General features: G+C 35.7%; 1 protein-coding gene and 1 pseudogene across 6 annotated transcripts; one reads left to right on the top strand and one right to left on the bottom strand.

Moving 5' to 3' along the window:
• Nucleotides 1-143: 143 nt before the first annotated feature.
• LOC141596453 (O-fucosyltransferase 7-like) lies at nt 144-6,103 on the bottom strand. 6 transcript variants are annotated; one of them, XM_074416623.1, is made up of 12 exons: nt 5,580-6,103; nt 4,910-5,008; nt 3,847-3,934; nt 3,687-3,754; nt 3,069-3,157; nt 2,788-2,968; nt 2,447-2,575; nt 2,226-2,359; nt 1,609-1,822; nt 1,178-1,362; nt 992-1,087; nt 144-801 (listed from the first exon to the last, which is right to left on the bottom strand). In XM_074416623.1, the coding sequence occupies exons 1-12, from the start codon at nt 5,718-5,720 to the stop codon at nt 651-653; spliced, it is 1,575 nt and encodes a 524-aa protein (XP_074272724.1). In that variant the 5' UTR covers nt 5,721-6,103; the 3' UTR covers nt 144-650. The 6 variants fall into 6 exon arrangements, with proteins under 6 accessions (XP_074272724.1, XP_074272726.1, XP_074272728.1 ...); XM_074416625.1 differs by having other exon boundaries at nt 3,847-3,920; XM_074416627.1 differs by having other exon boundaries at nt 3,847-3,943; nt 4,910-5,005.
• Nucleotides 6,104-11,933: 5,830 nt separating this feature from the next.
• Nucleotides 11,934-13,051, top strand: LOC141596452 (senescence-specific cysteine protease SAG39-like; annotated as a pseudogene).
• Nucleotides 13,052-14,596: the final 1,545 nt, after the last annotated feature.

Genomic DNA, 14,596 nt, shown 5'->3' with positions numbered 1-14,596 from the left:
TACGGGTAGGTTTTTGTTTTTTTAGGTTTCACATTTGGGTTGAATTAGGTTATTTGGGTCGGGTTAGTTTTGTCAAGTCTACACGTGGTTATTGCTTTTAGACTTGAAATGAGACAACTAATATTAGAACCTCATAGTTAAAGAAGAATAATTGCACATTTTTATTGCTTCATCAAAAATTGAATAAACCAAGCAATACATACAGTAATGAGTGCTAATACTGCCTGCAGACCCTGCAAGGAATCCGAATCCCTATCGAAAAATATAATCAAAATTTCCCCCCTATTATCAAGAACTATTGCTCATTTGTGGTAATGTCGCCCTGACGAAGAATGTACAAAGTTTGCCTTCCTCATAAAACAGAAGGCATTACTTCAAATTACGCAAGAAGTTTGTCCCTTGGCCTGGTTTTCTTTCCTCTGTCCGAAATGTTTGCTCCTTTAATTGCTCTTCTCGATTGTTACTCACACTCGGGCGAAGGGAAAACATAAAAACTTATATGAGACGGTTTTACATGCGAGACCAACCCATCAAGCGTATAATCAAATGAGTAAGGGATATGTATTGGGGTTGGTGTCACATGTGAGACTGTCTCATTAGAGAGGCAAAGAGATCTTCCCATGTGAATCAAGTAGATACTCCGGGGTGGCTTATTTGATGGTGGAAGCATTCAAGGGTATAGAACCATCCCGACATAAACACTCTGGGAGAGGATTCTCATAAAACGCCTCTTCAGATCGGAACCTGTCCATGCCCTTTGTTCCTGAGATGGCACCCTTTCTCCTCCTCGGTGACCCTTGCCTGTGCACATAAACCAACCATCACAAGGATGAGCATTGCTTTGACGGAGTTTAGACAAAATTTAAAGTATACATTACTCCTACAAAAAAAAATCAAGAATTTTCCACTTCATTGCTCTCCTTTTGGGTTCAGATTCATATTACGGAACCATCTCATAGAAGTAGCTACTAAGGTATAGGCACATAAGTACCTTCTACGATGAATCTCAATTATTCGATTTGACAAATTTTTCCCGTCCTTCATAGACCCTTGCTCAACTTTGTCGAATAGATGAACAATGGCCTTCCTGATGAAAAGAAAAAAGCAAAGAAGTTTCAGAATATTGAAAAATGTAGAGCCATCAGCCATGACAAAAAAATAATGGAGAGGTGTTAACCTGTCAGGGCTAATTGTTTTCCTATGCCCTAAATATCGACGATGGCCTTCAACAGCCCTTGCCATGTTCCCCAAGTGTGTCGGGATGAATACATCACTTTCAACAGAGACAATGTAATCAAGTGCGGCCATTTGAGAAGCGTGGTTGGCAAAAGGCGCGAGTTCTTCATCAGATGCTAATTTCTCCTGAAAGATTCAATAATACGAGTAAGTTTTATGTTGACATCGAAGAAGCAATTACTTGGTAACTAAAAAATTTAAAGATCTTGAAAATTCCAGAAGAAATCCCAGCTAATTGTGATATAATATATCAGAAAAACATGGTCATTTCTGATTTCAGCAGTCGCCTCAAGAATTCAAGAGAAATCATAGTCACAGAATAATAGAATGGAAGTGAGATTGGGAAAAAAAAATCTATATTAATATATATACCTTGCTCATCAAAATGGGATAACGGGACTGCAAATCCGCAATGCGAGATTCCCCTCCATAAATCTCTCCAGCAGCAATGTATATGGGGGTGTTAGATGGATATCCCAGTGAAGACAGAAACATGCCGACCTCCTTTGGAGTCAACGGGCAGTACCCTTTGGTTCTCTGTTCAGTGGCATTAATATCTTTAACTTTCCAATATGTTGTATTTTGCCTTGAGTTCAAAAATATCATAGACATTCATCAGTAACTTGTTTAGCTACAGCCATAACTCAATAATCAGTCGACATAATTGTTACAACCAGTGGCGGATTTTAGTTATTTCAGGTAGGAGATTCCATTGGTGGCTTTTGACGATCAATTACATTTCTGTACATAAACTAACAAATGCCCTTCTTACCCTAATGGTTAAGGAGTTAATGTTTCAAACTTGAGGTCAAGGGTTCAAATGAAGTTGCCTAATTCGTTACACAAATACGCCACATCTGATAGGTGAAACCCTTTAGAAAGTGAATCTTGTAAGCACCCCTCCCCCCGCCCTCCTTTTTTTTTCCTGTTATAATTCCGCCACAGTTGTAAGTAAGATTTTCTTGATCATATCAGAAATTTTGCTTTACCTTATCAATGTCAGCTCGTTAGCTTCCTCAGGCGATAACCCATGCGTGCATCCACTAAATGCAAGCATGTCTTTCTCATATCGTAAGTGCAAAGCAATATATCGGCCATAGCTCCTCATACGCTCCACCAATAGCTGTAGACAGGAAAGAAAAGAGCTTTAATGGAGAAATCCAGTGGACAAAGTTCAGAATTCACATAGTAAATGAGTCTGCTTTTGTACCTTTCCCATAGCTTCAATCTTAGGAGAAAAACGGAGAGCTTCATAGCAGGCACGGCAGCGTAACTTCTGGATGTCCGACGGTAGATGATTGTTTGCTAAACGAGAATCAGATTTTGCAGCTCGAATAACCTATCAGAAAAGTTGACAAAATCATTATTTGTTTGGTGTAAATGGAGCCACAATGACAATCTTCATGACTTGGGTTTGAACCCAAGTCAAGAGTACAACCCCTCCATGAAATCACTAAATAAGCTACCAGCCCGCTCATTAATGCGAAGGCATATTTATATATGTCCAAATATTAAATTCCAGAGTTGAATAGAACAATCTTATATATTAACCTGATAGTTAGCCCACATGCTTGCTATCTCATTCCGGTAGTATTCTAGTCCAGACCAACTGCGAAAATGCTTCACTACACGAGGACCAGTTATCATTTTCTTTGGCAATTTCTTAATCACTTTAATATCGTTGGCCAAGGCACTAATAAAATGATCTTGATCAAAAATATCTGCAAAATTGCTGTAATATATTTTTAAAACCCACATTAGATAGATCGAAGCATCTCATGTATCCAGCTTAACCATAGTGAAATTTTAGGAAAACACAATGCAAGACATACCTTGAATCTCGCCAAAATGATCTCTTATCAAGATCTGGAATCACAAGAGTGGCATTGATAATACGAGCCACAGCCACCATGTCACAAATCTGCAAATTACAAAAATGTTCAACCTTTTGCATCTTCAACAAAATAAGGATAATAAAAATAGCCATTGACATGAACCATGTCAACTATCCTACTAAGAACATGACAGCACTATATGTTTAAGAAGACACATTAACATAAAAGCAACCCAATAGCCAATCTCTCGACCGCAACTATTCAATTCAAAATTCCAATTAGTAAAGAGAGGGGGTACACTTACAGACTAGAAAGTTTATATTATCAATCATTCATGCCAAGAAGATGATGAGTATGACAAACCACAGATATATATAGATCTGCATAGAGAGATTTGTGTCTCTGTACCGTATAGTTCCAAACATCTAATTAAAGCCTCAGAATTCAATGTGCAGAACTCATCTAATTTATTGAATAATATTAGTGTTCGAACTAAAAGAAAACTACTTTAAAATGGTAATACAGTTAGTGCCAGGGAACTAAGGGTCGGTGATATGAATTGCAGCAAGTATATAAAGTAGTCAAGAGAAGAGACAGGATGAAGAGAGAACAAACCCCAGCTCGCATTTGATTAAGGCCGCCGTTAGTATGAACAAGTAGATACCCCCTGGAGTCTGCCGGTGCTGCATATATACATCATATAACAGAATAACATTAGTATTTCAAAGTTTCAGATGATAACTAAAATTAAGCAAAGGAAAGATTGATCTCTTACGAGCATATGAATCATTAGGCCTGATACAAGGCACGAAATCACGATGATTTGGAGGCATCTTCCATAATGATTTACTGGCACCAACCAACTGTCAATTCTAAATGAGTGAAAACATGAAAAAGAGCATGAATTCTTGTTATTAAACGTAAATAAATTATTTGTTCTCAAGCCCAAACGTTCAATAAACCACTAACATGCATCAATACTTGCATCCATATCAAAACAAGTTCTCAATTTCACAAGTACAACTACCATAATGACATCTTCTGATACATATCCCGACAAAAGGGACTAGAACCTAAGAACGTCCAATGTACTCAACCTCACCCTTAGATTGCCGAGTCTCCTGGATGTTACTCCCTTAGTTTCCAATAATTTACACTTCTTAAAAGATGAAGACAAAATCAACAAAAAAATCCCATGGAATTAAGGGAGTTTATGCTATGTGACAGACTCGACTGCACGTGTCAGGCACGACACTATCGAGAGTTGGACAGTTAATTTTCAGGGGAAAAAAAATATTCATGTTCTAGGTCCAAAATGAAGGGTCCGTTTGGATACAATTTTAGGAGGGAAGGGGAGGGGAGGGGGAGTGAGGGGAGGTGAAGGGAGGGGAGAGAAGGGGAGGGCAAATGGGATGTGGGTGTTTGGATAACAAAAATTATGAAGGGAAATGGAAGGGGAGGAAGGAGGGAGATGAAGAATGGATGGAGGATTGAAGGATGCTAGTGGTATAATTAGAGTCCAAATAATGTTTTCTTTCCAAATCTTGCCACTCTTGGAAAGATTATAGTTTGTTCTATAGGAGGGAAAATAAGTCCTCTCATTTCTCTCCCCTTTCATTTCCTTTCTCCCATATTTTTTATCCAAACAAAAGAAATTAAATCCCTCCCTTTCCCTCCCCTCCCCTTCTCTTCAATTCCTTCAATCCAAACGGACCCGAAGTGTCAAACCAGTACCAGCCTGCACGCTACAGAAGTGAAGTGTCGAATAAACATAGAGTACTCCGTATATGACTAGGACATATCAAAGATACACAATGTAGAGGAAAACAATCACAAACCTTAATGGAAGAAAGTGAAGCTTTAGTAACATGGGGAGGTGCATATGCCTGGTCAAGGTCTAGCTCAGCATTTAATATTGGGAAATTAGTGTCATACTGCTGCAAGTACAACAACCCACCACACTAATCAGTTCCTTTCAAGTTTCAACACCAATGTCACATTCCTCACATTAAATTAAAAAACCCAATTAAGAAAAATGGAACACGACTCATACTCATTTACATTTATTAGCTATTGTGTCTAATGGTGTCGACAGACTAAAAGTGATCACTTTATGGTACACAGTGACTATTTGCACATATACATTACATGATCTTCACTAATCACCAAGAAATGAAATTTCAAATAAAACCCACAAACAAAAACTTACATACTATGTCACAATCAAATGTAAACAAATGAACAAGACAGAAAACAAATGAACGAGACAGAAGATATAGCATTTTCTGAAAATTACCCATCATTCTATTTACATTCCCAATCATACCCATAATATAATATTCATCAAACACACACTATACCAGTCAAAGTCACAAACTTTGACAAAACCCATAATATGCATAATACTCCCTCTGTCTCGTTTATTGAGAGAGAAGATTAATCAAACGTAAACAAATGACCGGGACAAGGCAAATAATAATAAGATTAATAAGACCAAAACAAACTTACAGTGGGGAGTTTATAAGGGTCAGGCAACTTGGAAACTCTAGGAAAATGAACTGAAAAAAGAGCAAACAAACCAATTGTACAAATTGCACAACTTATCAACTTTCTTAATAACACTAAACTTCTTAATCTTTTTTTCTGCATTTTTTTTCCTTCTGCAAATAAATATAAATAATGTATATCAAATAAATTAAAATTTTTGATGAAAACCCATTATTTATTTCATCAAACAAATGTCAAATAATTAATTTTATGAATTTTTATATTATGTTTATATGGTATGTATGCGTTATGGGCGTTTAGCTGGTAATTATTATGATTAATAAGATTCAGTTAATTTGACGAAGAAAAGAAAAAAGATGAGAGAAGTGGAATCAAAGGTGGAGTAACGTGGGGGGTGTAGAAGTGGAGATTTATGGAGATGGAGGTGTAGGAGAGTATGAAATAATTAAGGAAATAAATTAATTTATACATGTTTTTATTAGGAGATGAACCTTGTTAATTAATTTTTGGGTTGTTTTAGTATTCACAAATTCTTGTTTGTGACGGTACATATCCGTCACTCTTGAGCGACGGATACCATTTTATCTCACAAAGTACCCACTTTTTCTCTCTCTGCAACACTATTCATGTGGTCCCCTTTCTCCACTAACTCATTTTGTTACCATTTTATCTCACAAAATATCCGCCACAAATGGTAACCCGTCACAAGGGAGACCAATTGGTTAGTATTTTAGTTGGGTACTTCTGTAAGATTGTTTTACAATATTATATTGTATCAAAGTTGTGTACCAAAAAAAAAATTGTATCAAACCTGCCCCCTCAAAAAAAAAAAAAAAAAAATGTATCAAAGTTGGTTTGTTGGTGTTAACTAGGGTAGATTTCGCGTAAATGTGCGGTATATAGAGGTCTTTTAATTTTCACAAATTCTCATTTGTGACGGCGGTATCCGTCACAAACTTGTGACGAATACCGTTTCCTCTCACAAAATGCCCATGAGAGGTGAGTGGGGAAGCACATGGGGGTGCCACACCTTGTCTCCCTCTCCGTTTTTGTGAGAGGTCACAAGCTTGTGACGGGATTAGCCCGTCACAAGTAAGACTATCTGGTTTTTTTTATCGTATTAGTTATAAATTTTAGATTTATCTCTTATAATTTTTTGTAAAAAACAATTAATCTTAAAATTAATCAAGCGAATTGAGTAATTACAAGAACTGTGTTTTTTAAGAAAATATTTTAACTAACTCCAATTATTTTAATAAATTCTTTTTTCATCACGAAGATTATAGTAGGAGATACAGTTTATATGTATAGATTATTTTTAATGGAAATTAGTCTAATAAATGAAAATCTAATTTGTTTCCATATATAAGCCTGACACTTTTGGTGGGAAAACTTTAGAGAAGTTTTATTTTCTTAGTATATAAAATAGGAGGATGATAAGACTTGGCAAATGGGTCAACTGGACTGGGTTCGGATCAGATCAATTTCGGGTTGAGTCGAGTCAGGTCGTTTTCAGGTTAACTATTATCAAGTTATTTGTAGATAATAATCAGTGTGCTATGATAAACAACCGAGCTAGATTATCCTGGGTTAGAACAAGTTCAGATCTTGAGTTCGAGTGTCGGGTCGGGTTATTCAGTCGGGCCAATCAATTTTGCCAGGTCACTGATAAAGGGTTCATCTCTTAAATAAGTGGTTAAGGGTTCGATTTATGACTCTTACGAATGAAAACAGCCAAACTTTGGAGGGGTCTACCTATTAAGTTGCCTTCAACACCCCAAAGAAGATTTCCCAAGCTATCGGTAGAGGATACTCTAGGTCAACACAAAAGAAAAATAATATAACATTATAAAACCATATAACAAAAGACCTTAATACCCTTATTATGTAAAGTGGTGATTGGTAAAAATTATTTTAGTTGTGGTTTTTAGGTAAATAATCACTTGATTTTACAATAATGCTTATATAATTCAAATTATAACTAACACTCCTCTCGTTAAAACTTCAAATTATTTGTTACATCTGATTAAAACGCCTCTCATAAAAAATAAAAAAGGCAAATAAATGAATGAGACGTAAGAAATACATACATAAAACAATCTTATAATAAAAAAAATCTTATAATAATCGGACTTATTGTAATTTTAGTCACTCTACTGATGGATCAATCAATACATTTGAGATTTGAGATGTTTTGTGATTTCAATTAGGTAGCATGGATACGTGATACGGCATCCCATAAAATTTCCCGCTCAAATTCATTTTCTTATTAATTAATCTCTTTCGACATTTCGTTTCTTGTCTAAACTATAACATGTCTAGGCGACGTATTTCTGATGAGTGTTAGGGTCTGACACGGTGTCAGACACAGGACGGCTGATTAGACGAAGTGTCTATGCACGTAAGTTTATTTCAACAATTTTAGTAAATGATCTATGGGTACGTTTTAGGAAGACTATCTCGTACCATATTAGTCTTATGAGATATATATATAGGATCTTATCTTAACAATTTGTGGAGACTAACTCATTATTAAGAAGAATAAAAGGTTGTTTGGTTTAAATATTAGAATGGAATGGAATTGATTTTAACTCTAGGGAGGTGTGGAATTAGAACCCCATACATGTTTATAGTTGTTTGGTTCAGTTCGGGGATGAGGAATAATAGTGTGTTGAGTGGAGTTAGACCTGGCAAATTCAACCTGATCTGATTGACCCGACCGTAAAAAGCTGACTAAAGACCCGAAATCGACCCAAACTGCCGCACCTGAATCACACCTGAAGCCCGAATTGACCCGACCTGACCCGAAAATGTCCCGAGCTTTCATGGACCCGTAACAGACCCGATTCGGAATGACCCGATCTGAAACCACCCAACTCGAAAATGACTCGACAAAACATAACTTTAGTTGACCCCAAAAGACTTGAAATGCCTTTTTTTTTCTCTTAATCATTGACCCGAAAATGACCCGGCCCCAAACAACCAGACTCGGTTGACCCGAAAATGAGTCGACAAACATACCCGAAACAACCCGAAAGAACCCCACTCAACCCGAACTAACCCGATAATGGGACAAACTCGAGTTGACCCGATCCGAATTGGCCTGACCCGAACCCAACTCGTTGACCCGTTTTGCCAAGTCTAGGTGAAATTGAGTTAGAAACTTGGGGAAAGAGGTGATTCTTATAAGGGATTGGAATGGAGTTAAAATTTATCAGATATTTAACTCCATTTCAACATGCTCTAACCAAACATTTGAATGGATTGAATCCATCCTAAAAATTTCAACCAAACACCCCTAACTTGGCTGATTAACTTTGATGTTTTATAGTTTATACCACAATTTTAAAACTCCAAACGTTTAATAAATTTTCCTCAAAATCCTCACATGCATTTTCAAAATGTTTTATCTAAAAAACAAACTTTCATTAACTATATATGTCGAAACAAGAAACATTTTTTATAAGAACATAAATCATGAATAATCTTTCCTTTTGTTATATAAATTAATTACCTGAACTTGGAATACGGTCACTCACTAAGTTATTAAACTAATCAATTTTACGATAAAATTTGTGTAGATCACCTTACACAAGCACGGAGTATTAATTACCTATCTTATCATTAATTTTTGCTTCAAGATCAAAATGACTTTAAATTAATGGACTTATAGTTAAATTAATATGAACTTAGTTAAGTTAAGCGCATGATCAATTGTTTATTGCTTATGAGCAGTGATGGGACTAGAGGCTAGCAGGGGCGCTCGTCCTTGCTAGCTATCGGAAATTTTAAACTTTTTAGTTAATTTTTTTTTAACTTTTTTCGAGCTTTTCTTAAATTATTGCCCGTTCGCCCCTGTTGCGGTCAATTTCTAGCTCCGCTACTGCTTATAAGAATAGTTAATCATATCATGGGTCATTAGAGTACACAGTACACTGCATTATTGTTTTTGAACTTCCACATCTTTGAACAAGAACTAATCAAACTACTCCAAACCATTTAGAATCAATTTTGCTGGTTACTTTTCGATTTACATGATATGCCTATTTGCAATAATTAATTTATTTGAATAATAATGCAAATCAATCATTTCTTTTTCGCTGTAATTACCTCAATGTATGTTCTCAGCTGTCTAGCTATATAAGGAGTACGTCGTACCAAATACTCTTTCTATCTTGCATTATTTATAAACTTTTGTCTAACCCAAAATTTGCATTTTTCGTCTAGGACTGATTGTTTGGTCCTAATTAGAGTAATCACTTATGAGCCCCAGCCGGCTGGTCCTGGTCCTGGTCCTGATCCTGATATGGTCGGAGCCTTTTTTTATAAAGTAAGACTCTGTTCTTTTGGACTTAAAGTCACTTAATATAAGTTCACTTCAGATCCTATAAGTTAAGTTCAGTTCAGTTCAGATCCTATAAGTTCAGTTCAGATTCTATACCTCACTTAATTTAAGTTCAGTTCAAGATCCTATAAGTTCAGTTCAGTTCAGATCCTATAAGTTCGGTTCAGTTCAGATCCTATAAGTTCAGTTCAGTTCAGATCCAATAAGTTCAGTTCAGATCCTATAAGTTAAGTTCAGTTCAGATCCTATAAGTTCAGTTCAGTTCAGATCAGATAAGTTTTAGTCCAAAAGAACATGACCTTATACTCTCATCTATTTTGTGCAACTGCAGCATTGATTGATTGTACGTAAAGAAGATTTTAGTTAAATGTCGAAATTGCAAATAATAGGATGGAGTATCTAATCTAACGAGTCTAAAATATCACCACCAAATTCATGTGAGCTACTGACTCGAATAATATTCCGTTTTACAAATATAAGACCCATAATTACTTACTAATAAATCCGTTTTACAAATAAGCCGCCGTACACGAAATTGCAAATAATAGGATGGAGTATCTAACGAGTATTATGAATTATGTCAGATCATCACGTAAACGGAGAAGTAGTTGACGTGATTACGTGAACGTAAAAGTGAAACCAACAAATTAAACAACCTTGCGGAAAATGTCAGTTTGTATAATTTGCATGTGTTTTATCGATCAGTTGTCAATCAGCATCTTCGTCTCGTGTCTGTTTGCTTAAACTATAAACATTCGTTGCATGCAATGTTGTAACTTTCTAGTAAAGGCATCTCACTTTCTGGTTGATAATAGAATATGATAAGTGATAACCCTCAAGAAATTATCATTTTTAATGGCAATAAGTTGGTTGATGAGGGCTTCTTCAAGTTATGATTTTTTTTTTTTTAAATCTGGTAAGAAAATTAGATTGATTATCTAGGGTATGTCCAACCTAGTTATTTTATCTTTTCAGATAAGTAATTATTGAGGCCATCATCTTTCAAACGATCTTGAAAGAGATGAACAAGAATGTCCAATAGAAGCCATAAAGTCGACAATTTTATTGGCGTCACGAAAGTAGTGGCGGAGCTAGGAATTGGCCCCAACGAGGGCTGGGGGAAAACAGGTAAAGGTTTAAGGGAAACTCAAAAAATGTTGGAAAATTTTTACTAAAAACTTTCAAATTTCTGACGCTGCGAGCACCTCTGCTCGCCCCCTAGAACCACCACTGCACGAAAGCAATAATGTTTAATCATCACTTACTCGAACAAATGAAAGTCTAGCTTTACATCATTGACAATACTTAAAATTTCCTACAGAATTTGTCAAGTACTATGAATTGAGTTGATATCACACATAAATTATCACATTCAACTATCAGTTTTGAAATCTTTAAGTATTTAGCCATTAATATCACGTGAAAGATTGAAAGAAAATGATTGAGCTTGGTAATACTCAAATACGGACTATGTGATTTACATATAATAAAAGTTATTTTCATTTGTTAGAGTAACGTGTGAGTCGGTGTTAGTGTCTCCATTGAAAGATAGATACTTCACAAGTCATAACATGACAATTATTTATTTACCTTTTATTAAAATATCCTTCCCATAAAAAATACTCCGTATAAAAGATAAATAAATAATTTGGAGTAATAAATACAGAATATTTCTCATTCAATCGGGATTTTAATCTTCCACTTAATTCGACATATCGAAAATAACTCGAAACCAAATGAATGTAAAGACTAAAGAGGCTTAATTTTTTTCATAGACATTATCTTTGAATAGAAAGTTGGATAGCTGAAGTTTGATTTAATTCAACCACACTATTGAAACATTTTATAAACTAGAAACAAGTGACGAAAATGTTGGTTCAATTGCCAACTTTCCGAGACGTGCCGAAAAATATTAACAAAATTCGTTCACATGTTTTCTTACCTAATCAAAAAAAAAAAAAAAAAAAAAATTCGTTCGCATTGCTTCATAATAGTATAAAAAAAGCATGAAATGTTTACATTCAAACATAATCCAGCTTTTAAAATGCATGCAGAATTGAACATTCATCAAAACTTTCGTTTAGTTCTTATACTAACCGGTGTTATATGGGTATCTTCAAAATTCAAATACAAGTGATTAGTGAAGGTATAGTTATTCCGAAAACAAGTTACGACACAAAAGTTATGAAATTGCGATTTGAAAAATGGATGAACGATAATAATAAGGAATACAAGGACGTAAAAGAAAGTGAGGAAAGGTTTCGAATATACCAATCGAATGCTGAGTTTATCGATAACATCAATTCTCAGAATTTATCGTACACCCTAATCGACAACAAGTTTGCTGATATGACGAATTACGAGTTTAATCCACGTTCACGGGTCGATTTACTGGCATTGTACCGAGTGGAAGCCGTGAAGTGAACAATACAAGCTACGACGACTACCAAGCTTTGCCGGCTACTGTTGATTGGAGAAAACAGGGTGCAGTGACTCCAGTTAAAAACCAAGGCCAATGTGGTAGCTTCTACTCTCTAACTTGGCTTTTCTTACTATTATATGACTTGCATATACGCAGGGCCGTCTAATAACAAGTTTAAAAGGATCTCAAAATCGGGATCTGATCCCGAATTTTTTATAGTTCAATTTGCTAGCTAATATCCACATTAGAGTTCAATCTACTACTAGAAATAAGTTTTTCTTTTATATGGGGTCTCAAACGGTCTTTTAAAATCGGACCTCTTAAATTTATTTGACAGCCCTGCATAAACGTAGCTCAGACCTAACAATAGAGGAAATTTAGAATAATTCGAGTTTTAGCATGTTAACCAAGGCATGGGCTTTTATAGGAAGTTGTTGGGCATTCACGACAATCGCATCAGTCGAGAGCCTCCACAAAATCAAAACAGGAAAGTTAATTTCATTATCCGAGCAGCAACTCATTGACTGTGATCGAGGTGGTGGAAATCGTGGCTGCAACGGGGGGCTGGATGGAAGGAGGTTTTACCTACATAAAAACCAAAGGTATTGCATGCCTTAGAGAAAGACTACCCTTACACGGGGAAAAACGGCGCATGTAATAACCAAACTAAAGCACAAAAGAAGGCAGTAACGACGATAACAGGTTATAAGTTGGTACCTAGAAACAACGAACGAGTGCTACGCTTTGCAGTCGGTCTTAATTCTAACCTTATGTTACAGTTCTATAGACGAGGTATATTTGATGGGTTTTGTGGAACAAGTCTAAACCATGGCGGAACTATCATTGGGTATATATGGAGCACAGAGTCGCAAGAAGTATTCGCTTGTCAAGAATTCATGGGGTACTAACTGGGGAGAAAAAGTTTTTTTACGAATGACGCGGAATGTAGCTAGTAGAGGTGGCCTTTGTGGCTTAGCTAGGCAACCCAGTTTCCCTACTTAAGCTCACGGAAGGTTTAGTTTAACATACTATACTCTTTTCGTTCTGATCAATAGTTATCTTTGTTTAAAAATCCCCTCACAAAAAAGTCAATAGATAACTATCTATCAAGACGGAGGTAGTATGTTTTACCCCTTCTTTCCAATATAATTGTGAAAGGGGCTCTAAAGCTATGTTAATCAAAATGTACACATTGTGACATTGTCATCATAGTAATATTACATGACTTGTAATGGAGTATCAATGATGATAAGTTACACATTATCGTCAACAACAATATTACCTTAGTGCCTCAATGCTCCCGCAAATTACAAGGTAAGAAAGAGTTGAATGTACACAGTCCTATCTTTGTATTAGCAACATAAAGAGATTGTGATACGAGTACGGAAGGGAATAACTAATTTTAACGAACTTGTAACTTGTCACGTGATAAGCTTGACAATCTAACAAAAAATAACTGCATTTTGGCAGAACGATGTTCGATTTGTGAAAATATGAATAAGGTTGTCATCTCATGGCCCTCCATTTGTTCTTTGTTTCTCAAATAAGGTTGTCATCTCATTTGTAACGGACCATATCCATCATAAAATTGTGACAGGTCAAATACTACTCATGTAGGTACATAAAACAAAAGCAGAGTACCTAAAGAATAGCAATCTGTTTTGTCTTATCTACCCACTTAAATAGGACTCCCTCCAATTCTATGTATTCTTCCCTTTGTTTATGGGCACGGGAATTAAGGAGAGTAATAAAATAAGAGTAAAAAGTTGGGTGGGGTTTGGTGGTTGGAGAGAGGAATGAATAATTATGAGTTAAATAAGGAATGGTGGGGCCAAAACTTTAAAAAAAGTAATAAAATATGAGTAAAAGTGTTGGTGGGGTTTGGTGATAGGAGAGAGAAATGAATAAAATAAGAGTAAAAGTTTCCAAAATAAGAAAGGGGAAGAAAACCTGAATAATCCGTTTTAGGAAATAGGGAATAATATATAGAATATGAGGGAGTATTTGACTCTTCGTAAGCTTGTAACAAATATGCTCGTCACAAGGACACTTGTTAAATCACGTGATGGAAGCAAGAAAGAGATCCTTGTTACGCACATTTTCTAGTTGGCCTGGGTTTGTAAATACAGTATTACTCTGGATAATCTTGAAGCAAGCAAAGAATTTAAGGATCATCAGAATATCACGTGCATGCATGCAGTCTTTGCCCCTCGTAAGTCTCGCGTAAAATGGTTTTACATTATCACATTG

The sequence above is a fragment of the Silene latifolia genome, chromosome 8 (genome assembly GCF_048544455.1).
Source record: "Silene latifolia isolate original U9 population chromosome 8, ASM4854445v1, whole genome shotgun sequence".
In the NCBI taxonomy this organism is placed as follows: Eukaryota; Viridiplantae; Streptophyta; class Magnoliopsida; order Caryophyllales; family Caryophyllaceae; genus Silene; species Silene latifolia.
The sequence above is the reverse complement of the archived record's forward strand: the minus strand, read 5'-3'. Positions and strand labels throughout refer to the sequence as shown.

Bases quoted from the DNA above. Each gene is read 5' to 3' on its own strand.
- LOC141596453 (XM_074416623.1), bottom strand. From the start codon at position 5,720: ATGCAGAAAAAAAGATTAAGAAGTTTAGTGTTATTAAGAAAGTTGATA. The intron at 5,009-5,579 runs GTAAGTTTGTTT...TTGTACTTGCAG, and splicing joins ACCCTTATAAACTCCCCACT to CAGTATGACACTAATTTCCC. The intron at 3,935-4,909 runs GTTTGTGATTGT...TAGAATTGACAG, and splicing joins CTTCACTTTCTTCCATTAAG to TTGGTTGGTGCCAGTAAATC.